At 38.1% G+C, this 26,926-nt stretch overlaps 1 protein-coding gene across 1 annotated transcript in view; it reads right to left on the bottom strand.

Annotated features, from left to right (window-relative positions):
* ptprq (protein tyrosine phosphatase receptor type Q) overlaps window positions 1-26,926 on the bottom strand; it is a 354,834-nt gene that overhangs the window by 55,856 nt on the left and 272,052 nt on the right. The window contains exons 48-53 of the mRNA XM_051930873.1: window positions 21,873-22,059; window positions 20,228-20,469; window positions 19,432-19,498; window positions 8,017-8,172; window positions 4,498-4,717; window positions 4,014-4,087 (exon numbers count right to left, since the gene is read on the bottom strand). Of these exons, the coding sequence (XP_051786833.1) occupies window positions 4,014-4,087; window positions 4,498-4,717; window positions 8,017-8,172; window positions 19,432-19,498; window positions 20,228-20,469; window positions 21,873-22,059 (946 nt within the window). The remainder of the gene's footprint in view (window positions 1-4,013; window positions 4,088-4,497; window positions 4,718-8,016; window positions 8,173-19,431; window positions 19,499-20,227; window positions 20,470-21,872; window positions 22,060-26,926) is intronic.

The following is a 26,926-nucleotide window of genomic DNA, read 5'->3' as shown; positions in this document are numbered from 1 at the left end:
ATTTTGCATTTTCGACTTTGCATCCAGGATACCTCATTATATGGGTGGCTGCCCCAACCCTTTATCTGTGTGATGTCTCGTTATTGCGACACCCCTTATAATATGATTCATCCTCTGAAATGGACATACAACAGTTCCATGGGATGCAAAGAATTAAAAAAGAAAAAAAACAAATCATTTTAATTGCTTTTAAGCACCAAATCTCTCCTTTATTTACTGTCTTTACATTTTGTTGATGTAAGCTATAGCAAAGCCCTGCACTTCCTTTTCCACATTCCATTATACTGATCATATTCTGTAACATATTCTTCACACATTTAGGCATTTTGAATTTCCAATATAAAGTACTTATTTCCTTACCTATATATGTGCAGTAGAGAATAAAATATTTCTGCTCTTAATGCACTTAACATTTTAAAAATCATATTTATACTTTTTTTGTTACTTTTATTTTAAAGTAACATATAAAATGTTAGCAAAATAATGTGGTTAACAATTTCCAATGTCTCTCTTAAAATTAGCCTACAATGGAGGAAGACATTTACATCTGGCTTTGTGAGATGAGAGAAAACATATGCTAGAAATGTTTCAAACAAAATGATCAGTCTCTCAGAATAATTTTTTACCACATACAGTCATTTCAATATTTTAACAGGGATATCTGGCTCAAAGTAATCTACAGTAGCATACAATTGCAATGTTTTAGAGGAATAAGAGAGGCATCAAATGGGCAAAACTGTTTCAAGGTGATGTGATAATCCTCAGTATTCCTCATGTATATTCGTCTACTGGACTGAAACACAAATTCTCCTCTAATCATCTCTTTCAAAAGGTTGAAAGAGCAGTAGGTGAAGCTATTTTGTAATATGTAAAAAGTCACTTTTAGAACGTTATGGAGCTTAATATTTTCTGTATCAGTTTTAGTTTATTTAGCTGAGTTCATCCTGAACTTAAAGCTCACGTAAAATGTCCAGTATGAAAATGTACACTGTCTAAAAGTGCATGTTTGCATTAATCCATCCTTCCATCCATTACCCCACTTTCAACCTCTTTTAATTTAAATATATAGGATTGCAAAGTATTTCAAATTGTTAAATGTTGATTTGTAAGATGTGGCTTTTGCAAAATTGAAAAAATGGAAAATATTGAACAATGACAATAATAATATTTCAGGCAGCACAGTGCAATAGTAGTAGCACTACAGTTCCTTTATAGGAACCTGAGTCTGATTCCCGGCCTGGTAAGAATCTTTATTGTTTAATGTTTTTTTATAGGTTTTTCTGAATACTCTGGTTTCCTTTGTCAGTCTAAATGAGCAGATTAAGTTGACTAGCAACTCTACATGGACCATTAGAAGTGATTGCAGCATAAAAATGCTATGCAATGGACTGGAATTTCATCCAGGGTTAACTCCAAACCAGTGTTTCTAATATTCCTTGTGGCGCTTTTGAATGAAAAATTCAAGTTCAGATAAAGGACAGTTGTCTAATAATTCATCTGTCAATTTTATTAACTACTATCCATGGTGTCCAAGTAATTCAATCCCAAGTAAAGGATTGTTGTAAGATGGGCCTATAGCCTGAGCTGAAAGCCTAAGTATTGCAAAGCACACACACAAACACAGATGCTTAAGCTTCTGTGGTACCTTTAATTGATAAATACTGTATAATTATATATTCTTAATTTAGATTTAAGAATATATTTTGCTAAACTGATCCAAATGCATGTTGTGTCATTATGTACTAGTTAGAATCAGTATATAATAGACATACACTGTATATATATGTAGAATGCAAGACAATACTTCAAAACTTTGGTAAGTGTATACTCGCAAGAAAAAAGATTGTAATCTAAAAACAGAGATCACAACTCATTTAAATTTACTGCAAATAACATCCATCCATTTTCCAACCCGCTGAATCTGAACACAGGGTCACGGGAGCCAATCCCAGGGCACAAGGCAGGAACCAATCCCAGGCAGGATGCCAACCCACCGCAGGACACACACAAACACCAAGCACACACTAGGGCTAATTTAGAATCGCCAATCCACCTAACCTGCATGTCTTTGGACTGTGGGAGGAAACCGGAGCACCAGGAGGAAACCCACACAGACACGGGAAGAACATGCAAACTCCACGCAGGGAGGACCCGGGAAGCAAACCCTGGTCTCCTAACTGCGAGGCAGCAGCGCTACCACTGCGCCACCGTGCCTACTGTTTACTAAGCCGTGAGGGCAAATCCTTATTTATTCACTCTGTTTCTAGTTACAGATATATGCTGCTGTACTAAACACAACCTCATCTCTTCATCCTCAGACAAGGACTGTCCGTTTTAATTAGAGAATAATATGAAACTTATTTTCTTTCCATTTCTGCCAAAAATGTGCCTCTCTTTTCTTACACTCTGCTGTTCCTCTCCATGCGCAGCATGACTCCACTGATTCTCTTTTCTCAGTTTATTGCTCCACTTTATTTAATGTAAAAGCCATTATTCCTGCTTTCACTGTCACCTAAAGTGTGAATATCTGTTGCCTGTTTGTAGAAAGTTTGGCAGCAATATGACACGTGCAATTCCTCAAGTTCTGTAATACTTCACATAAAAGACCACTAAAGTTTAATTACCATAGAGTTTAGACAATCAGATTAAGAAAAATAGTGCTTTGAGATCGACTAATTTACTGATCACTTATTGAGTCATTCTGGGTGAAAAGCGACCGATCTCGAATGGTACTAAATTGATGGGAGCATTATTAGCAATTACATATGTTAGAAAGCTACATTAAATAGAGTACATTGTTGTTAACAGGACTTTACAATATCATGTAGTTAATAATGTAGCCCAGATAGGCTTGTGGTGGCTCAAAAGATTTCATAGGCAGCATTATTTTAATTTATGCAATGTAAAAATGGCTTTGATCAATGTGATGATGTTAGTTGTTGGTTTTGGAGGGTGTGTGACTAACTGTAGTTCAAATTTCTAAAACATGACATTTTTGAAAAAATCATCTGATGGCAAGTTAAAGTCCCTGGATGCTGAGGACTATGGTGGAAAGCAGGCTTGGAGCTTTGCTGGTAAATTATAGTGTCAAGCAGCAGGAAAAGTGAGCTGGTGTAAACGTAGATGATTAAAGTAGGAAAATATACAAAATATACAAGTTGAAATTACGTCTTGCAAGGTAAATGTGAAGCAGTAAACTAATCCCTAATTAAAGTGGCACAGAATATTAAAACTTTGTTCTGTATGCTCTATTTGAGATATCTCAACAAAATTTAACTTTTGCAAATTAACAAGTATGCCAGAGTCCAACAAAATTGGATAATTTGGATCAAAGTTGTTTTGTGCAGACAGACAGACTATATATGAATTAATCTAAAAAAGGAAGGTTGTGGACCATGTTCCCTCTACAGTCTTTTATCAATATGTCAAAGTAATGAGACCTGCTATACCTGAAACATCCAACCATAAATAACTTAACAGATATTTATTTTAGGTTATATGGCAGGGGGCGGCACGGTGGCACAGTGGGTAGCACTGCTGCCTCGCAGTTGGGAGACCTGAGGACCTGGGTTCGCTTGCCGGGTCCTTCCTGCGTGGAGCTTGCATGTTCTCCCCGTGTCTGCATGGGTTTCCTCCAGGCGCTCCGGTTTCCTCCCACAGTCCAAAGACATGCAGGTTAGGTGGATTGGCGATTCTAAATTGGCCCTAGTGGGCGTGTTTGTGTGTGTCCTGCGGTGGGTTGGCACCCTGCCTGAGATTGGTTCCTACCTTGTGCCCTGTGTTGGCTGGGATTGGCTCCAGCAGACCCCTGTGACCCTGTGTTTGGATACAGCGGGTTGGAAAATGGAAGGATGGTTATTTGGCAGGATCACCTTAAGAAAAGCCAACAGGTGTAAATTTTGAATGTCATGTTTATACTCAAGATTCCTTTTGTCCCGTAATAAATATAAATATAGATCAGGGACTAGTTTTTTTTTTTTTATTGGCAAAAATGTTAAAAAGAAAGATGTTACCTAAAGTTTTCACTGGATTTGAGAATTCTGAGTCAGTATACTGTCCTTTAACATTTGTTGCCCTAAATTTGAATCTGAAAAATAAAAAAAAAATAAAAAAAATAACAACAATCATAAATATATGATACATAACAACAATCACAAATTTGTACTAAATATAAGTGATTGAAAGTAATTTAATATATCCTATTAAGTAATATTGAATATTTATATTATGTAATTTAATATATTCTGTTTAGTAGAAATGAATAATTATATTGTCATCTGTGCATTTCAACTGCATTAGACTATTCAGAAATGTTTGAAAAACAAAAATGGAAAATAACACATACATACAAGACAGAAAAGTGAATGTAAAAGTACAGAAAACAAATGCAAGAAAAATTTGTTGTAGTTTATTTACAACTAAGTCCTAATAAAATGTTTTCAGTTATTAAGATGTTTATTTGTTATCTTTGGCATGGCATAAAGTAGTCTGACATACACATATTGTTTGCCTGGCTTTAAGGGCCCATTGCAGATTTCCTGTTCATTTTCTGGAAGCATGCAAGATTCTTCAGCACCAATTGTGTATGTTTCATCTGAGAAAGGATCCTTTCGGCCGTTACTGCATTGTGGGTTTGGGAAACCCTCATTAGTAAAATATGGTCTTGGCTTCTTAAAAAATGCTTCTTTCCATGTGCTTATATTGATGTCATTCTTCACTATGAAATCAAAAAAATAATAAAATGTAGAAAAAAACATAATTATGTTACACTATGCATGTTTAGCATAATTAATTTATTTCAATACATAACAATTGTTTCACTGTGGAAGTTTAATTATTTAGTATAATCTTGTTTATTGACTTGCCAGAACAGAAACAATACGTACACTTGCACATAAAAATACATTTTGAAAGACAAAATATTAATACTGCAATGCAGCCTTAAGTTTAGTATGAAAAATTCAAAATAAATAATGTTTATGTAGAATGTAACAACTTGGATATAACAGAACTAAAACTACAATAACTTCCAAATCATTACTAATCGTTAATAGACTATAGCTTTCTTGACTGGTATCCTACTGTATAGGTCAAATACTTAACATCTCTGGAAACATCTTGACATGGTATTAAGCAAGCACACCTCTCTCTTCATTTGCTTTATCACCGTATGCCCATTCTAGCACCATAAAATTTATCTTTGCAAATGATCACAATGACAAGAAATTTACATGGATTGTCACAACAGGGGGGTATTTTCCGTACGTCGTTTAAATCATCCGAGATCAGGTGCCTCATCTTGGATAAGTTAATGCCGGTGACACTCATCCGGGATAGGTCGGTTTTTCAGATGCAGCCATGTATTAGATTAGTCGAGCTGGATCTAATCATACGAGATGAATGCGCGCGTCCGCGCTGAGTGAAAAGCCCATATATATTGAGTCTAGAAAACATGATCAGCAAGTCTTTGATAGGCTGTAACAAAATGACGAAAGAACGGGCGCATTTTTTTTTTCACACACGTGGCGCAAGACCTTTTATTCGAAGGACATGAAGAATTTCAAGATTTAATATGCACAAGGGGTAACACTGCAAAAGCAGCCCAGACCAGAAAAGACGGCTGGCAAAAAGTGGCCGACAAATTAAACGCTAAGTAGTGTGCATTGTACTTACTGAATGCAGCGTTTCATTTCCTATGTGTCATATTAATTATTATTTAATATGTCATAATTTCAGATCAAACGTGAACACAAGGAGAACATGGGAACAGGTTAAAGTGAAGTACAAGAATATATTTCAAACTGGTAAATATCGGTATATAACTATTTAAAGAATTGTTGACATAAATAATCATATATAATATAAAAAACATTAATTTTAAAGCTAATAAGAAGGCAGACAAGCAAAAAACAGGTGGAGGTCCACGCGGTCCAGACCTAACCCCTGCAGAAGAGTTGGCTCTCCAGCAAAATGCCCATCGCCCTGTTTCTGAGGGCATTCCAGGGGAAAGCTCCTCCTCAGAACCAGTGGCAGGATGCAGTGGTCACTTCATTTCAGGTAAAGGATGGTCATTGCATATATTTGTCTTCCATGTGTGCCATAGGTATGATCCATATAGCCCTATTTTTTGTTGGGTTAGTTGCAGGGAATGTCATATCCCTTGAACCTGTGTCTGACCAATGAGATATTGACGAAGGTCAAATATTTGATGAAGACATTGTGTCTGATTATACATCAGGAGGAGAGGTACATTTTCCAAATAATGTTTGATCAAACTCCACTCTGATCAGTCCCATGTGCCCCAATCACATTTGGAAATCCTGGTAATGAGAATGTTAGGCTGATTGAGATTCTTCATGGAACTGTGGGTGTTTTAGCCTGTGTATTACCTACCTGCAATGGCATGAAACGCCTCTTTTATTGTCTGCACACGCAGGTGTCCAGGAAACACTATGAAAACCCAAAGGAAATATTTCAGAGCCAAACAGACTTTACGAATTGCCTGGCAAACTGCACTTTTAGTTAGATTTTCCACATCGCCTACAGTATATAAAAAAGTGCCGCTTGTAAAAAACCTCAAAGCAATGCATACTGTCTGTGTGGTTGTAAGAGCCCTACTTCACCGAGTTTGACTATAAAGTGCTAATAAATCTTTGAGGTACAATATTCCCCCTTGGCTAAAGCGGTATCTTTCGAAAAGAATTTCCTCCAAGAGCAATAAAGGATCTTGCCGATCGTGCAAAACCCTCCCTATATGAAATTCTCTTTGTATAATTTGCACACCAATATCAATTGGTCGCTCATTCATGAACGGCGAAGCCATGACTGGATGACTTCCACGCACCATCACTGATTACGTGTGTAAACTAATCCTTGTTTACGTAGAACAAACCTGCTCTGAGCAGGTTTGAGGATTAGGATGTGTTGCTATGACAACACTTCCAGCAAGAGTTTCGAAAAACCGACAGATCCAGGATCAGGCCAAATCGTCAACAATTATATCCAGCTAAACGACTAATCCACGTACGAAAAATACCCCCCAGTTATCAACATTACATAAACATAATAACCAAATCATTTAAATGGGAATATACTAAACTATAAATTAAATAAGAACATTATAATTTTAAATAACTCAAACTGGAAAATTTTATGCATTAAATCATGTTTATCATCTAATTTAAAAAATAAATTGTGACAATATACTTGTTTACGTAGAACAAACCTGCTCTGAGCAGGTTTGAGGATTAGGATGTGTTGCTATGACAACACTTCCAGCAAGAGTTTCGAAAAACCGACAGATCCAGGATCAGGCCAAATCGTCAACAATTATATCCAGCTAAACGACTAATCCACGTACGAAAAATACCCCCCAGTTATCAACATTACATGAACATAATAACCAAATCATTTAAATGGGAATATACTAAACTATAAATTAAATAAGAACATTATAATTTTAAATAACTCAAACTGGAAAATTTTATGCATTAAATCATGTTTATCATCTAATTTAAAAAATAAATTGTGACAATATACAAGTAATAAACACACATTTCAGAAGGTATTTTCACCATTTATATGCATTAAATGGAAATAAACATTTGTAATTTGGATTTTGACTTGTGCAATCATCAGACCTGTAACTGTCCAGTCAAAATTAAACAGGGCGTAAAGCTGGGGACTGTGCTGGGGTCTGAGGGAGGTCTGCAGATAAAATGTAGGTATAATCTTACGTAAAAACATTTAATGCATTTATTTCAGACAAAGTGAAAAGCCAAGCAAAATGACACCTTTTATTGGCTAACTAAAAAGATTACAATATGTTGTAGCCAATAAAAGGTGTCATTTTGCTTGGCTTTTCTCTACATTCATAATGGCTAACACGGTACAACACCCTAGTACTACAGACACAGTGAAATAAAGTGTATTTTAAAATCTTTCTAGTCAAATGTTTTGTCTTGTTCTGTAAAGCACTATAGATACTACATGTAGTAAAATGCAGCATGTAATTACCTCCAGACTCTGAGACAATAACTTGGATGTGTCTGATTGGTCCATGAGCATCACTAAAGAAGCACTGAGGCATCTTGATAGTGATTGTGGTGGATGAAATCAGCAAGGCTCCATTTTGTTCAAAGGCTTCTGGCTTTTTATTTGGTTGAGGAGGTGCTAAAAGAAAATGAGAAACTGAAGATAAATTATTTTGATCCAATATCTAGTACTGCTCTAACATCACTTGCTGATAAACCTGTATGATTTAAAAATTAACTATAATTCTTACGTAATTTATTGATGAGTTACTAAAAACTCATCTTTGAGTGAAAATAAATATAATAAAACTCTATCTAGAGTTCTATTTGTAAAAATATGGTCAATTCATTTTTGATTGTTCACATTGTATTATTCAAGGATACAGCACAAAAAACTTCAATTTATTTAAAAATGCTCTGTTCATATAAACATGTAACATCCTGGAAATCCAGTCTATTTTTTGTGCTAAAAATCCCCTTTAAAGATAACAAATTGCCTGTGAACCAAATCACTCCACAAGAACATTGCCATGTATTGACAAGAAAAATGTGTAAAAAAATCACTACTGTTTACATAGTAGAGCATACATTGTAGCTTTGGCAACTTTTCTTATGTCATCTAAAATAATAATGGGACCACAGAAATAAAAGATGTGGAAGACCCAAGTGATGGTTCATGTTTCAACAACAGAAAAAAATTGTGTCTAAAATGTAGCTTCCCTTACTCTGTCTAAAGCCTAAGAAATAACAGAAATTTACAACTGAAGTCTTAGTAACTTATGTGAAACACATGACCTGATGGACCGACAAAGAAACAGCTTACATTAAACATTTTGTAATATTTACACAATACCCTCTGATGCAAAATAGTTTAAACATATCATAGCATAGATAAAGGGATTCACTTGAATAGTATAAATGACTGCACCATTATCCTGAACAGGCTACCGAATTACAGGCAGGAAACAGCCCTCAACAGAACCTATCTCCACACACACATGCACCGGGCAAATTTAGATTATATTATATTAGATAAACTGTATTAATCCCATGGGGAAATTCAGATGTGAATAACCATATACACTAACATATACATCATTCAGGATGCTGGAAAAAACAGAGTACCAGGAAACAAATCCACACAGATGCTCAGAGATTGTGCAAACTCTACAAGGACAACGAATGGAGTTTTATTTGAAACCAGGGCATTAGAGGGGTAAGGTGGCAACACTACCAACAAAACCCCCATGAGGGCCAATATCTGACAAAATAAGTAACTATTTCTGGGCTTTTCATAAGGAAAATATCAGGACTTATTTATTTAGATAAACAAGTTGTTCAGAAATGACTGGAGTTTCATTTTTTAAAGCTACAGAGAAAAAACAGCAAGCACAATCTTTTTTAGGTATGCTTAAGAATTATAGTAGCTTCATCAGTAGAAACCCATTCTTACATGCTTTTGTGACCTGTTTATACAATTCCATACATAGAAAAGTACATTTACTATTTTCTATAAGACAGAATCTTTCAAAATAACATTAATTCCCCACAATTCAACTTTTTATCGCTCCACAATCTATAAAATTAAAAATCTATCAGCACATAGCTTATTATGAACAAAAAGCTATGATCACTTCAGTTTTACTTAAATCAATTCAATTGCCACTAATTAGTACAAAACTGATTTTAAAATTACACTAAAAACTTATAGAGTGCTATGAAGAAATTCAGGTTTAGACCCATCAAAAACATTACCTTGCTACATTTCAGCCATTCTGATGTGGAATTGATTTCATATTTTGAATCACTGCCTTCGGTTTCAACTTGAATTAAGGGCGTACAACCACAGATTCTCCTTAGAATCAGAACCAGAATTAATGGTTCTTTAATCAAGGCAAGTCACCCACATATTGAGAAAGAAAAGCATCCCCATACAATCACACTAACACCACCATGTTTGAGTCTTGGTGTTTTGTTTATCCTGGAAATAATTTGAACTATACCTTCCAAATATATTTTTACCAAATCTCTACAGAGAACATCCTCCAAAAAGGCCAGTTGATTCCTTACAAATGAGAAATTACCATATACTCTTATGTTCTTCTTGGCTTACAGTTGTTCAACAGTTGCGAACTGTTTTTTGTAAGGAAAAAAAAGAAACAAACAATTGCAGAATTGTTTATGACTTTCTGGATTATTTAACACTGGCATTTTGTCCACTCCTGGGGAGATTCATTATTCCTCCAAGTGTTTTTTATGGAATCAAAGAGGCTTAGAAATTCATTTTAACTGCTTTCCAGACTGAAAGATGTTAAAAACAATTGATATATTTGATTTTTTAGCAATTCTTTATGTGTTTGATGATTTTTTGTGCAGACAACTTGCCTCTGTTAATATGTGAAATTTACATTGAACAGGGATTACTTAAATTAAATCTGAGTTTTGCTCAATCAGCTAATTATACCTTTAACTTGGGTGACTGAACTACGGGTAAGTTAACTTTTCACACATTGTCACTTGGTGTTGGATAACTTTGTTTATTAAAAAATTAAATAATTAAAATAAATATTATTTATTCACTCAGGTTCCATTTATCTAATTTTGCACCCAGAAAACATACACACACAGTGGCACCATGTGGGCAGGACATGGGCAGTGAAGGCTTAGGAACACCCAATTAAATACTGTACTAGAACAATATGGGAGCTTCTTTTTTAAGTGGCTCATTAAAAAAGTTCCCCTACTGGTCCAAAAATAGGTTAATCACTGTCAAAATAAGTTCAGTAAGCCTTCTTTGGTGTAGTGATGGTTTGCTAATGCTGGGCCAATGTAATTTCTACTCCTATAGTTTCCCATTTTTTAATGTTGTCATAGAGTAAGTAATGCTACAAATAAGTATTGATGTTGGGTTATAGATTTTGATTGTAGAAGTATAAATAACAATTTGAATTTTTTCAAAAATATTTGTTTTTATACTATCCAAAACTGCACAATTTTTATATGTTACCAGAAGGAGTTGCATTGTGTCTTTGTGGACCTGGAGAAAGCATATGACAGGGTGCCTTGAGAGGAGCTGTGGTATTGTATGAGGAAGTTGGGAGTGGCAGAAAAGTATGTAAGAGTTGTACAGGATATGTACGAGGGAAGTGTGACTGTGGTGAGGTCTGCGGTAGGAGTGACAGATGCATTCAAGATAGAGGTGGGATTACATCAGGGATCGGCTCTGAGCCCTTTCTTATTTTCAATGGTGATGGACAGGTTGACAGATGAGATTAGACAGGAGTCCCAGTGGACTATGATGTTTGCTAATGACAATGTGATCTGTAGCGATAGTAGGGAGCAGGTTGAGGAGACCCTGGAAAGGTGGAGATATGCTCTAGAGAGGAGAGGAATGAAGGTCAGTAGGAACGACACAGAATACATGTGTGTAAATGAGAGGGAGGTCAGTGGAATGGTGAGGATGCAAGGAGTAGAGTTGGCAAAGGTGGATGAGTTTAAATACTTGGGATCAACAGTACAGAGTAATGGGGATTGTGGAAGAGCGGTGAAAAAGAGAGTGCAGGCAGGGTGGAATGGGTGGAGAAGAGTATCAGGAGTAATTTGTGACAGACGGGTATCAGCAAGAGTGAAAGGGAATGTCTACAGGACGGTAGTGAAACCCGCTATGTTATATGGGTTGGAGATGATGGCACTGACCAGAAAGCAGGAGACAGAGCTGGAGGTGGCAGAGTTAAAGATGCTAAGATTTGCATTGGGTGTGACGAGACGGATAGGATTAGAAATGAGTACAATAGAGGGTCAGCTCAAGTTGGACGGTTGGGAGACAAAGTAAGAGAGGCGAGATTGCGTTGGTTTGGACATGTGCAGAGGAGAGATGCTGAGTATATTGGGAGAAGGATGCTAAGGATAGAGCTGCCAGGCAAGAGAAAAAGAGGAAGGCCTAAGGTTTATGGATATGGTGAGAGAGGACATGCAGGTGGTGGGTGTAACAGAACAAGATGTAGAGGACAGAAAAGTATGGAAGAAGATGATCCGCTGTGGCAACCCCTAACGGGAGCAGCCGAAAGAAGAAGAAGATTGACATGCAGGTAAGATGGGCAGGCATTGTTAAACTATCCCTAGAGTGTGTATATGAGTGTGTTAACACTGTGATGTTCTGGCATCCTGTCCAAAGGCTGTTCATGCCAATGCCAGTAGCCTACTGGGATAGGCTCCAGCTGCCACACAACCCTACCCTGGACAAGCAGGTATAAAAAATAGGCGGATAGACCAGTAAGGTATGGACCTTTTCAGGTTCATGAACCAATTTTGATTTCCTGTCTTTTTACTCACACTGGACCTGAACTTTAGGGCCACAGTTACCCCAACGTGAAAATCCCAACTGAGAGATTGTTGATCTGATGTGCAAATCCTAATTGGGCAATTGTTGGTTGTCCACATTGGACCAATATGTTTGCCCACAATGGGCCTACATTGGTCTGATGTCAGTTTGTTTGCTCGATTTATTTTGGCTAAAGCAACTTACTGTCAGAAAATAGCAATAATAAACAATATAAGCAAGGAACAAAAACTTTGTTAATGCAAGGTATATAAAATTGGATGATTTAGCTTTCACCAGTTACCCTACAGAACCAACTAATGCTTAAGCACTAAAGAGTTTTTTGTGATTGCAAAAATCATGGTATCTTGCACAGTGATTCCTAAAATAGTTACTTATATTTTATAGGCTTTAGCTATATAGCACTGGTCTCTATGGTCAAATGTGTAAAGGGATAATTTATTGACCCTAAATGTCCAGTCATAATCAACCTACAATTGGTTAATTCTGACATATTTAAATATATTCCTGCAATATGTCAAGCACCTAACACAATGTTTGAAATCTATAAGTGTCCTCTTTCCAGTGCTTCACAACAATGAAATACATGACTTAATTACAATATTCCAAACACAAGCAATACTTTTTGTTCAGGAAATGACTGTGGACTAGCTTTTGACAGAACATGTACATGTTTCTCTCTAAAATAGATACCTAAGTACAAGTAATTTAAAGTAAAACACATTACTCCCTTTTTTATATAGTTGAGGCACTGCTGAGTTTCTCTATTCTCAAGGTGTACCAGCATATGTAAACTATTCAGAACAGTTTTGCCACTATTTATCATATCAAACGTTCTCAAAACCTTCTCCTAGTGCATGCCATACTTAAAATTGTCTGTTTTGAGAATACAGATACAACTGACCATAACCCTACTACCTATAAAGAGATTCAAACAATTCCCAATGCATCTTGTCTTTACAATGTCTATATACAATGTATATTTCTGAAGGACAAAAACAGAAAGTATTAAGATCCATATTTATAGACATTTGTTTTTCTCTTGTTCAGTTTCATTTACGTCAACATTCTAACATGAACACATAAAAACATTTGAAAGAGCATTTGTCTGTAACAAATCTATATATAATTCACTAAGCCGCCAGCGAGCAAGACACCCATGGGGCACGCAGGACGGAGCCACTCGCAGAGCCACGCCCACCAACTTGGACGCAACGACTCACAAAACACGGCGTCATTCGCATTCATCTCTGCTACAGTCCACATGCACCTCTGAGCCAGATATCTTACTAACCATCTCAAAACACATTCCCTGATGAATCCTTTTCAGTGTCAACACTGCTCCAAAACCTTCACGCGCTAGAAATATCTCAAAGCACATTTAAACTCACATTTAAACTCACTGAACAAACACATTCCAAACAGATCTTTCAATGCACCATTTGTTCAAAAACGTTCAGAGTGCAGAGATATCTCAACACGCATTTAAAAACACACTCCACTGAACGAATTATGCAATGTGAACATTGCCAGCAATGCTTCAAAACAACTCTTTTCAAGAAGATACCGCCATTCACGTCCAAGAACATAACATTGGCCTACGTACCGCACTATGTGCTTCTTGCAATGCTCTTCATTGGCCAGCACAGGTCAACACATCCGGACTTTACACTAAGTGTTGTCATGCCGGCAAGGTGTCTTTGCCACCGCTATCCAAACCTCCTCTATTTTTTAGAAGACCTCTTAACTGGCAAGAACCTGCTGTCCCGAAATTACTGTGATCATATCAGGGAATACAACTCTGCTTTAGCTTTTGCGTCAATGGGTGCACACATCGCTCAACCATCTGGACAAGGACCGTATGCTTTCAGAATCCACGGTCAAATTTATCACCAGGTCTCTCCTTTATATACCAATCCTGACATGTTACCACGATACGGTCAGCTTGAGGAAAAGCGAACTGCGAAAAGAACACGAGTCACACAGCTCCAATTTTATGCTTTCAGGCTTGCCATGAGATCTACATTTAGCGTCTTGCATTCCAGTGGCAAACTCTTCCAGCAATACATCGTCGACGCTGTCGCAGTCTTGGCGTGGAGCCACCTCTTGGACCCTCAGGTACCACTCCAAACACAATGTAAAAGTGTAACAACTATTTATTTTACTATTAAACAGTGCACAAAGCACCCTCCACTCCACACTCATATAAATACAATAAACTCGCAATAATACAATACTCCTCCTTGCCCAGACACTTCGCCCTCCTACCTCCCAGCTCAGCTCAGTGTCTGGGCTTTCCCACAGTCCTTTTATACACCCTGACCTGGAGGTGTTCCTGTCCAATCAGTCCACAGTTCCTTATTCCTTCCGGGTCAGGGTAAACAATCCTTTTCTTCAACCCGGGAGCACGTCATTCCTTCCTGTCACGTGACCGTGACATACTCCCGGGTTATAGGGCACATAAGAGCCTACAAGCCCCCCTACAGCGACGCCTGGTGGCCCCCAAGGTATCCAGCAGGGCTGTGTATAAACACTACATAGTCCATGAGGCCCTGCTGGAACTCGGGGCACGATCATGCTGTTGGGAGAGCTCCTCCTGGCGGCCTGGGGGTGAGGGCCGGAATGGGAAACCGGCAATCCACCACAACGCATATGTCAGAACAGAAGGCGCGCGTTTACATTTCCTATGGACCCATCAACAAGATTTGTGTGTAGAGCAATACAGGGGACTTATGGATGCTGTCACTGCGAAAGCACAACGTCATGACCTCCGCCCTGGACAATTGACCATTCTCCCCTCTACCTTTCAAGGCAGTCCAAGGTACATGCAACAGAACTACCAAGACGCGATGGCAATTGTAAGCAAATGTGGAAAGCCTGACTTATTCTTAACCTTCACCTGCAATCCTGCTTGGCTGGAAATCTACCACGCCATTTCCCATCATGAGCAAACAGAACACAGACCTGACATCGTTGCTCGCGTCTTTCATATCAAACTGCAACATTTTCTAACAGATATTCTGGAAAAGAATACTTTCGGCAATGTTCTCGCTTACATCTTCATCATTGAATTCCAAAAACGAGGATTGCCTCATTGCCATATGTTACTTACACTTGACTCACAATCCAAAATAAGGACCAAGGATGATATAGACAAATATGTCTGCGCTGAGCTTCCAAATCCTGAAATACACCCTCGACTTTTCCAAATTGTCACTAAATGCATGGTGCATGGTCCGTGTGGCACGCTCAACGCCAAAACACCTTGCATGAAAGATGGCATGTGTACCAAAAATTTCCCGAAAGACTTCAACGTGGAGAGTCAAGAAAACACACAAGGATACCCCATATACCGCCGAAGACAAGGGAGAATTGCTGTTGTTGGCAAATACGATATTGACAACCGTTGGATAGTTCCTTACAATCCGTGGCTTTCTCAGAAATTCAATGCTCATATTAACATTGAAGTTTGCGCATCCATTCAATGTATCAAGTATCTTTGTAAGTATGTCTACAAAGGACACGACGCTGCATCCATTGCACTTCACAGGGAGCCAGCCGATGATATTTTCCAACATGACAAAATACAGACTTTCCTTGACGGTAGGTATGTTAGTGCTCCTGAGGCTATGTGGTGTTTGAACGAGTACAGTCTTTCAGAAAAATCTCACGTGATTACACGATTACCAGTTCATTTGCCGGAACAACAAATCATCTTCTTTCATGAGGGTCATGAGGAACAAGCGCTACAAAGACAAGCCAACCAAAAACACTATGCTGTTAGCATGGTTTGAACTCAACAAGACAGATCCTGAAGCTGTGGAGTTACATTACACTGATACTGATATTCCCCAACATTACACATTTCAAAAATCCTCTGGACAATGGAAAAAGAGAATCAGAGGAGGCACAAAAGTGATCGGTAGAATGCCTGTTGTTGCCATTAACGACACCGAACGTTATTACCTCAGACTTCTCCTTGCCCGTTCCGTGGGCGTCACAAGTTTCCACCATCTATGAACAGTCAACAGCATCGAATGTGACACTTTCAAAGAAGCTTGCCAACAATTAGGTCTTCTTAAAGACGACAAGATATGGCATCATACTCTTTCAGAGGCATCCCAGATACGAATGCCACAATTCTTGCGAGAAATTTTTGTTTTCATTGGTGTCTTCGGCGAACCACACAATGTTCCACTGCTCTGGGGCACACATAAACTCTCCCTTTCTGAGGACTTTCTCACAAAATATTCCACAACCACCGCTTGCATGTATGCTCTCGCTGACATTAATGACATGCTGCAACCACATGGCCTCAACCTGCACAAATTACACCTACCCCCCACTGACATTCCTCCACTGTGTCATTTATCTTCCACTCAGGCTGATCACTCACACGCTATGGAACACTACGACAAACTCAACACAGAACAGAAACACGTTGTTGATACTGTTTTATACGCTGCATATGGCAATTCTCATCCCCGATGCTTCTTCTTAGATGGTCCTGCAGGAACAGGGAAAACCTTTGTGTACAAAACCCTGATTCATACCATCAGAGCTAGGGGAGACATTCCTACAACCATAGCATCTACAGGAATAGCTGCAACATTATTACCGGGTGGACGAACTGCCCATTCTATTTTTAAAATACCGTTGAAGCTGAATACTACTTCCACATGCAACATCAAACCTACCTCGCCACATACTCAACATATTCTATAATCCAAACTTATCATATAGAACAAGGCGCCAATGACACACGCATACGCATTCCAGGCAGTTGACAGGTTATTACGTGACCTCATGGGTGACATGCAGCCATTTGGAGGCAAAACAATACTATTGGGTGGAAATTTCCGACAAATACTCCCAGTCATTATGCGTGGCTCCCACGCACTTACTGTCGCCAGTCGCATTAACAAGCAACCTTTGTGGCGTCACATGCATGTTCTTACACTGACAACAAATATGAGAGCTCTTACTGAAGAACAATATTTCGCACAATGGCTCCTCGATGTTGGAGACGGGAAAAACGGAACACCTTTGACATTGCCTTCACATTGTTTTCCTTTAATTTCTGATCCCGTTCAACAACTGTATGGCGACATCGACTTCTCAACTGTCACTCTGGAACAACTCAGCACACGCGCTATATTAAGCGTCACCAACGAAGACTCGCTACACCTTAATGAACAAGTGCTGAAACTTATCCATACCGACGAGGTGACTTTCACGAGCGTGGACTCCATCGTCACAGACGATCCTGCGGATCAACTTCATTCCCCGAAGAATTTCTTAATAGTATTACTCCCACTGGCATGCCTCCGCATAAACTCAAAATTAAAATTGGTTCAGTCATCATGGTTCTCAGAAACCTCCTGCCTGTAAAAGGTCTCTGTAATGGCACTAGACTGTCTGTTACCAGCATTCACCGCAATGTACTGGACTGTAAAACTATCACAACTGCTACCTCACAAACTGTCCTTATTCCCCGGATATCCCTCACCCCATCAGATTCGAATATGTCTTTTACTTTTACACGAAGACAATAGCCTGTTAGTTTGTGAATTTCCCCTTGGGATTAATAAAGTATCTATCTATCTATCTATCTATCTATCTATCTATCTATCTATCTATCTATCTATCTATCTATCTATCTATCTATCTATCTATCTATCTATCTATCTATCTATCTATCTATCTATCTATCTATCTATCTATCTATCTATCTATCTATCTATCTATCTATCTATCTATCTATCTATCTATCTATCTATCTATCTATCTGTTAGATTGGCCATTGCAATGACAATTAATAAGGCACAGGGCCAAACTTTCCTAAAGATATGCCTGTATCTGCCAAAACCAGTTTTCAGTCATGGACAATTGTATGTTGCTCTCTCCAGAGTTCCATCTTTTCATTCACTTACTGTTGTATCCTCAAACCCACCCCTTTTAGACAACTGTCTTTCCAGAAGTGTTCAGCCATCAATAAATAATTATGCGGCATATGCTACGCTGCGGGTTCGCTAGTATTTTATAATTTTCAGTGCAATATAAAAACAATCAGATATTGGATCTCCCAAGCAAAAGATTGAACAGGCAAGTCCTGCAGTCTGTATGTAGGTAATATAAGCATGCTGGCACCAGAACTGCTGTTTAACAGGTAGAGCAGCTAAATGTGTTATGAAAATAAGATGACATTTGTGTACAGTATTTAACTGCATTCTCTTTTGCACAAATTGTAGGTTTTTTTGTATGCAAACGTATGCTAGCACTAGAGACCAACTGACTAAGGTTACTTGGCATTTTTTCACATTCAAATATAACCTCTTTTATCAAGTCTTGGAGTCTATTTTTACAACACCTTTTTTCAGCCCGTTTCTGTTTTTTCAAAAATTATTTCATTTATTTTTGTACTGTGCTTTCATTTCAATCCATCCATCCATCCATTATCCAACCCGCTATATCCTAACTACAGGGTCACGTTGGTCTGCTGGAGCCAATCCCAGCCAACACAGTGCGCAAGGCAGGAAACAAACCCCGGGCAGGGCATCAGCCCACCGCAGGGCACACATACACACCCCAAGCACACACTAGGGACAATTTAGGATCACCAATGCACCTAACCTGCATGTCTTTGGACTGTGGGAGGAAACTGGAGCACCCGGAGGAAACCCACACAGACATGGGGAGAACATGCAAACTCCACACAGGAAGGACCCGAGAAGCGAACCCAGGTCTCCTTACTGTGAATATCATGATTATTGTAAGGAAAAATTTATTTTTGCAACCTCCAAAACTGTTATTTTCATTAAATGTTTTATGAATTAAAAGTGGTGCCTGCATAAGTTTGCACCAATTCTTCTTTAATATGTGTTTGCTTACAGAGTATAAATGGAAATTTCCAACCAGTCTTGTTCAATTTAAGTATATTTACATATATTTAAAAGCAATTAAAATTTACTACATTGTAAGATTTCTTATTTGTAAGTAATAATAGAGTGTGCTATGTACATGAAGCTAAATTTAGTGATAATTAAAATATGCTTGTACCTTGAATGTCTGTCGTAATATTCAGATGAATCTTGGGTCCGGAACCAGCTCCATTGACTGCATAAACCTTTAAAAAAGTTTAATCACACATGCCATTTATTTTAAACAAATCATATGTATAATTACAGTGGCAACCCACACAAAAATTGTTTTCAGTTTTGGTAAAGATTATGGAATACTCTCTCATATAAAATAGTCTATCTTTTCTGATCAAGAAGTCTTATAATGTTTCGGTACTGTGTTAATATTTGGCTTAAACCATATTAAATAAAACTATGTGAATATGGCAACATAATTACTACATAATCATTACTTTGCATTATTCTTTTTTTCAGATTGAATTTATAGGCTTAACATTTTTTTAGTTTATGTACTATTTACAAAATCCTACAAACTACTTGATAATACAAAAAGATCCTACAAAACATCACAGAGCTCACTATGATACAGGCACTAGTAAAATATCAAATTTAGATTTGAAAATACTATAGCATATGTCTAAAATATTGTCACAGAGCATTGTGCATCTTTAGGTTATAATTAACCATTGTATTAGTTTCTGGTTGGAAATTTACTTCAGTACAATCATTTCAGCTTTTACATAATTACGAGTATCTGCCAAATCACATTGTTACATTTATCACACCAGGTTTTGCTGTAATAGGAAAATTGTGTAAAAACTTAAAAATCTGATTTCAGTGCTTGTATTAATCTCCCTTTCTCTCCTTATCTGACAGATACTTATGTGTGGAATCCCAAGTATGAACAGTATAGGTGCATATCAATAAATACTTACACTTATTCTATAGGTATATCCACCTTTTAGTCCTTCAATGACTGCAGTCAGTGACTGATTTTTATTTTCAACTATTTGCAGATTATGAGTCTGAGTGCTAAAATCGCCATCTTTTTCAACTGTAGCCTGATACATTATAATATTTCCATTGGGCTCAGATGGAGGTGAGAAGGTAATGTATACTTTAGTTACATCTTCTGGTAATTTCTGAAAACTGATATTTTTTGGAGGATCTTTAGGTTCTGAAAAAGGGAAAAAAGACAACAAAAAACATATATTTCTATACCTTGAATGCAAATATGTGAATAATTTTACCAAAAAGTTAGTGTTTGATAGAAAACAAATCATATTACAATGCATATTAAGCAAAATAAAAATATTATGTTGCTTTCATTGAGGTGAGATAAGACTGATGGTTTCCTGAACGTATCTTTGTTTGCGTTTTCCAATTTTTACTAAATGTTGGTGGAACAGTGCTGAGTGCTGCTACCTCTGGATTACCAGTCTAGTACCTGTGATTATGTTGTCTACAAGTATCATCCAAATACTCACCTTTTTCTCTTAAATACTGTACTAATTATAAACTACTTGACTGGTGATCCTGAAAATTGGTGCTACATTGATGAATATAGGTGTGTGCATAAGCCTGATGGACTGATGCTCCATCCTGGATTGGTCTCTATCAAGTGGCTGCTGCTGCCAAGGTAAGATGTGGCTTCCTGTAATCTTTAATTGGATTTGTCAGATTGAGCAAAAGATTAATCCAAGATAAATCTGATAAATCAAGTACAAGCCAACACATTTCTTTGTCTTAACATACTGAATGTTTTACGTACTTTAACTGGTTCACCCTGTACCCACTGCAGTTGTGTCATTCTTTGGACTTAAACCTATTTGTGTTAATCAAAAATGAAGCTGACAAACAGGATTAGCAACATAGCTACAGTAATATAGTATAGTGCTAATTTTTTTCTGCCTGTACAATATAAAATAATCTGTCTTTCTCCAAAACTGTTTGATTCAGATACCAGATAATAAAAAGTGATTGTACTAAATTTGTTTTGAAGTTGATTTTAATTTCTCTGGAGTTTCTCAAATAAACTTTTTAACCATAATGAAATAAATAGTATGGCTGATGCTAAGTGGCTTCTACACCAGGAATTGCAGTTTGCAGGGTGTATATAAAAACATTCTTGTCTTCCATGCTACTTTCAACACAGCATATGCCAGCATCCTTTATAGCTGAAGTGGCTGCTCTGGTTACATGTTTGCCTATAAGTGATGTGAACATTTAACGAAAGAAGAGGAAAAATATTAAAATCTGCAATTCAAGGTTTTCTGTTTGACAGAAGAGAACTTTATAATGAAATAAAACAAAGTGTGGCAAATAAATTAATCTAATAAAAATGGTTCCATTTTCACAGAAGCAGTGATTTCTCCTTTGCATTATTAGTAAATTTTATGAACATGCAGGAAACCAACAAGAAATCTTCATAATAATGGTGTCATTTATTCTATAAACAACTAAAATCAATGAAAGAAATCTGTTTGCCTCATTATAAAAATTATAATATCAGCTGATATCATTCCCACATATGAACATCTTTATGAGTCCACAGATTACAGTACTTGCAAAAGCACTTACTATCTTCCATTGTTGTGACAATGACTAGAGGGCAGGCTTTTCCATGAATCCTTGCATCATGGTCTTTTCCAGTATAGGCTGTTATTCTGACACCATATTTTGTAAATGCTGTTAGGTCAGAAAGAAAAATAAGCCTGGCTTCTTCAGGTTTTTTTGTGAATGTTTCATTATAGTCTTGGGTGTCCAGCTAGGAAACAGAAAAAGAATATGAAATCAGCTGAGCTCTTCTATGATATTAAGCAAACATGGCACTATTTTCACATTAACATTAACATTAGAAGGTTCCAGTAGCATAAATATTAATTGATTAAACCCCAAAACCAAAAAAAGTTGGAACAGTATGAAAAATATTAATGAAAACAAAAAGGAGTGATTTGTAAATTCTGTATATCCCTTACAATATTGAAAACACTACAACAACACATTATTTGATGTTATACCTTGTGAATTTGTTTTTTGAATATACACTCATGTCAAATTTGATGGCTGCAACACTCACCAGAAAAGGTTGGACATTCAGGTTTTCACCACTGAACAACATTGCCATTTCTTTTAATAACTCTAGGGGGCTTTGCCCCCTGCTCGCTTCGCACGCCCATACCCAAGGCCTGCACTACGCTCCAGCCACTTCGTGGCTCTGCCGCTTCCATTGTGAAGAGGGGGGCGGAACGCACACCAAGGAGAGGTGGTCACTCCTCCGAAACCCCTCTTAAACGGTGATACAGTGGGAGCTTTTTTTTAATCTCCTCTTTGCTCGATCAGCTGCTGGCTTGCTGCTGCTGCCATGCTGCGTGATCTGCATCTCGCGTGGAGTACCTATGTCCATATATTCGATCTCTTTTCGCTTTTACCTTTTCATCAATATCGCATTGAATTTTGATTCCGTGTTTGGAATAACATCGTGACAACACAACATATAACTGCCCGTGACTGAATACTGTTTCTTTCTCTCTACAAGAAATGTGTCTGACTATAGCATTTACACAAATGAAAAATGAATTCCTGCATGTTTGAAATTTTCTCTCACGGAATTTCACTTTCAACAAGCAACAAATCTTTTAATTCTTGCGGATACACCTCTTCATTGGGAAGAAACACTACTTTTTTTTCCGTGATGGCAACATGAATTAGACGATCTACAAGTCTACAACTTAAAGTTTAAATCCGAACAATGTATTCAATCTCTTTTCGCTGTTCCGTTATTTCACTGAGTAATAATTTCTGATTGTTTGCGCTAATGCGATCTTTACTATCCTTTTTTTGAGACTTTTGAATTTTCGTATTTCCATTATCTCTAACCTGCTCTGCATGTGTACCACGCCAACGTTTTTGAATTCTTTACAACATTCTACTTTGTCATCTACTCTTTGTTTTATTTCTGTCCCCAGGCGTGGTTAAATCTCTTTGCACAAAGACTTGTCTCACGGGCCGTGAAAGTGTCTCTCTGAGAAAATCATGTCTCATCTCCTTCCAACCTTCCAAGATTTTTTTTTATAACAGAGAGATTTATTCAGCATTTGGACAATGAAAGCAACATTATTAAGTTTAGCAAGCAGAACTTTCCCCATTCATCTATTAAACAGGTCCTCAGCTGCACAACTGTACAGAGTCTTTGTTGATGTATTTTTTGCTTTGCAATCTGCTACACTTTCTAAATTGGAGGCAGGTCTGGACTGCTGGCATGCATTTTGTAGTCTGGGCAGAATGTGGTTTAGCATTGTCCTGCTGGAAAATACAGGAATATCCCAGGAAAAGACGACATCTGGATTGCAGCACATGCTACTTCACAATTTGTACATGTCTTTCCATGTTACTGGACCATCACAGATGTCCAAGTTACCCATGCCATGGGCACTGACAAACACACATACCGTGATAAACACTGTCTTTTGGACCTGATACAGCTTGGATGGTTCTTTCCCTTTATGAAGACAATGGCTGTTTTTTTTTCCTAAAATATTTGAAATGTTGACTCCTTGGATCACAAAACACGATTCCACTGTTCTAACTTTCCATCTCAGATAAAAGCACAGTGAAGTCAGAAATGCTTCTGCTTTGCATACTAAAGATTTAATTTGCATCTGTGGATACAGCAGAAAATGGTTTTGACAAAGGTTTACTGAAGTTTACTGAATACTGAATTATTCAGGCCTGTACTATTGTTAGTAATTATTAAGTTTATTTTGCTGCATATCTTTCTGTGCTTAAGTACACCATCAACCTGCATCTTTGTTTGGTTGCTAGTTTTGATCTGTTTAACGAGAGTCGCCCCCTTGCTTTGTGTTGCTGATTGCTTAGATATTCGCAGTTGAGCTCAATTAGCTGCTCCTTACTTAAAGAGGCTTAAGTTGCTGTCACACAAGCAACAGCCCTCATGTGCAGCCCTCCTCATGTGAAGACTCCCATGTAAAGACTGCGAGTCTACCTGTGTGGATCTAACTTTGTGAGTCCACCAAGCAAGGACACCAGACAAGGCATCAGACACTCATACTTAACAAAGGAACTGTTTTTTCTCTTACTCTTCTTCTTTAGCATGTCTCCAAAATATATTCTTGTTGTTAACAATAGAGGAAGAGGAGAGGAAGAAACACTGACAATTTACGTCTGATTCATCAAGGTACCTCAATGACAGCACATTCCTTCAGTATCAGCTTCATCCATACCTGCCTCTCCACTGGTAGTTTTCTCATTCAGTTTTCTCTGCTTCCTACCTTTTTCTCACTCTTTTACTTCCCATCACTGAATCCTTCCATTATCACCTCTCTTCTTTCCCTCTCTTCCACCAGTTTCTCTACCCTAGTCTCCTCTGCTCTCCCTCTTCCCAAACACTTCTCCTTTCTCGATACCAATGCTGTCAGAGACACTCTGTTCGACTCTGTCCTCCTGTCTAAATGATATCTTTCCCCCTCTTTTACAAGCCTACATGTGAAAGACCCTTCTGCTCCTGGATTTCTGAAGCATTTTGTAGTCAATGGACAGAGCTTAGGACAGCTGAAAGGAAATGGAAGAAGTCAAAGGCTCAGGCAGACCTGGATAAGTATCAATCCCTTCTATCATCCTTCTCTTCTTACACCACCAATGCTAAGATAAGTTTCTCTCAGACCAGGATTAACAGTGCTATTGACACACGCTCTATATTCTCTGCTTTCACCCCCTCCTCCTTAAACTCTTCCTCTAACCTCTTTGACTGCCAATGACTTTGCTACCTTTTCCAGGAAATCATCACTGCCAGTCATTATGCCATTTCCCAAGTATCACCCAACATTCTCCACAGTCACTCTGCCAGTTATTTCTTACCTCCTCTCTAATCACTCCATTACCTGTGCACTTGACCCCATCCTCTCAAGTCTCCTTCAAACTATCTCTCCCTCACTTATTTTTGAAATTATACACATCATTAACACCTCACTCATCTCAGGTACCTTTCCTACCATATTTAAATATGTTAACCCTTCTCAAAAAACAAACAAGTGATCCATCTCAAGTTAGTAATTACAGGCCTGTCACACCCTCTCCTTATTTCCAAAACACTTCAAAGTGCTGCTTTTAGCCAAGTCTCTTCTTTGCTTATAGAGAACAAATTACCAGTCTGGCTTCAAAGGGAACCACTCTACTGAGACAGCTCTACTGATTGTGGTTGACCAACTACGGTTTGCTAGAACTACCATCAGTCCTGATACTTCCAGATCTCTCCCCTGCGTTTGACAGTCAATACTGAGATCCTTCTTGCCAACCTCTCTGACCTTGGCATCACTAGGACTGCTCTCAGATTGTTTGAGTCCTACATTAAGTCCCAGAGCTCTCCATTTAGATGTCACTTTTTTCTTTATTTTATCTTTGCTATTGTACGTGTAAGCACACTGAGCAATTGTACTCAGTCTAGTACTATTCACATAACATACAGTTTGCAAGAAATACTGGATATGGAATGAAGGGCTTTATTCCATCACTCCATCACCACATCCAAATATCCCAGATACTGTAAGCTTCTCAGCACATCGAAGCCCACCTGTATTACCACTCCAGCAAGGTGGTGGCACAGGTGGAGACGGGAGAGGAAACAGAGCCGGCATTCATGCGAGACGAAAGAGGTCCCTGGACAAGCCAGCTCTACCCAGCCTGTTCATTGCAAACACCCAGTCTATAGTCAACAAGATCGATGAGCTGAGACTGTGGATTTTTCCCACAGGATGAATAGCTGCACCTCTTTTTTAATCGAAACCTGGCTGAACACTAACAACCCCAATACGGCTATTGAGCTTTCAAACCAGACTGTTTACCGCTTGGATCGGACCGCTAAATCTGGTAAGGACAAAGGTGGCAGGGTGTGCATATATGTAAATAATGCGTGGTGCACCCCCACGGTAACTGCTTAACAATATTACTCTCTGGACTTAGAATTCATAACTCTGAAGTACAGACCTTTTTATTTGCCAAGGGAAATTACAGTCGTGTTCCTCACCACAGTTTATATCCCTCCACAACCTAATGTCATGCTGGCACTGACTAAACTGCATGATACTACAAACAGTCTGCAAAATATTCATCCGGACAGCATGTTTATCTTAGCAGGCAATTTTAATCTCACCAACTTTAAAATGGTGCTCCCCAAATTTTATCAGTTTATTGGTTCCCAACAAGATGGAATAATACGCTGGATCACATATATTGCAATATAGCGAATGCTTACACAGTGTCGCCATCCCCTCAGCTCAGCCGGGTCTGATCACATTTCTTTGCTTTTGACTCCTGCATACAAAGACCTTATCGCCAGGACAAAGCTTAATGTACAACCAGTCAGAGTCTGGCCTGAAGGAGCCATAAATGAATTACAGGACTGCTTTGATGATACCGATTGGGAGCTGTTCAAACAGACAGCTACAAAGGACAATCACATGGACTTAAATGCCTATGCCTCCCCTGTCTTATCCTACATTATGTTCTATATGGACAATGTCACTATTACTAAGAACATGGAAACTTTCCCTAATAGGAAACCCTGGATGAACAGGGCGGTCCAAGACCTATTGAAGGCATGTGACATTGCTTTCCGT

This window comes from Erpetoichthys calabaricus, chromosome 1, assembly GCF_900747795.2.
Source record: "Erpetoichthys calabaricus chromosome 1, fErpCal1.3, whole genome shotgun sequence".
In the NCBI taxonomy this organism is placed as follows: Eukaryota; Metazoa; Chordata; class Cladistia; order Polypteriformes; family Polypteridae; genus Erpetoichthys; species Erpetoichthys calabaricus.
This window is presented reverse-complemented; position numbering and strand designations above follow the sequence as displayed.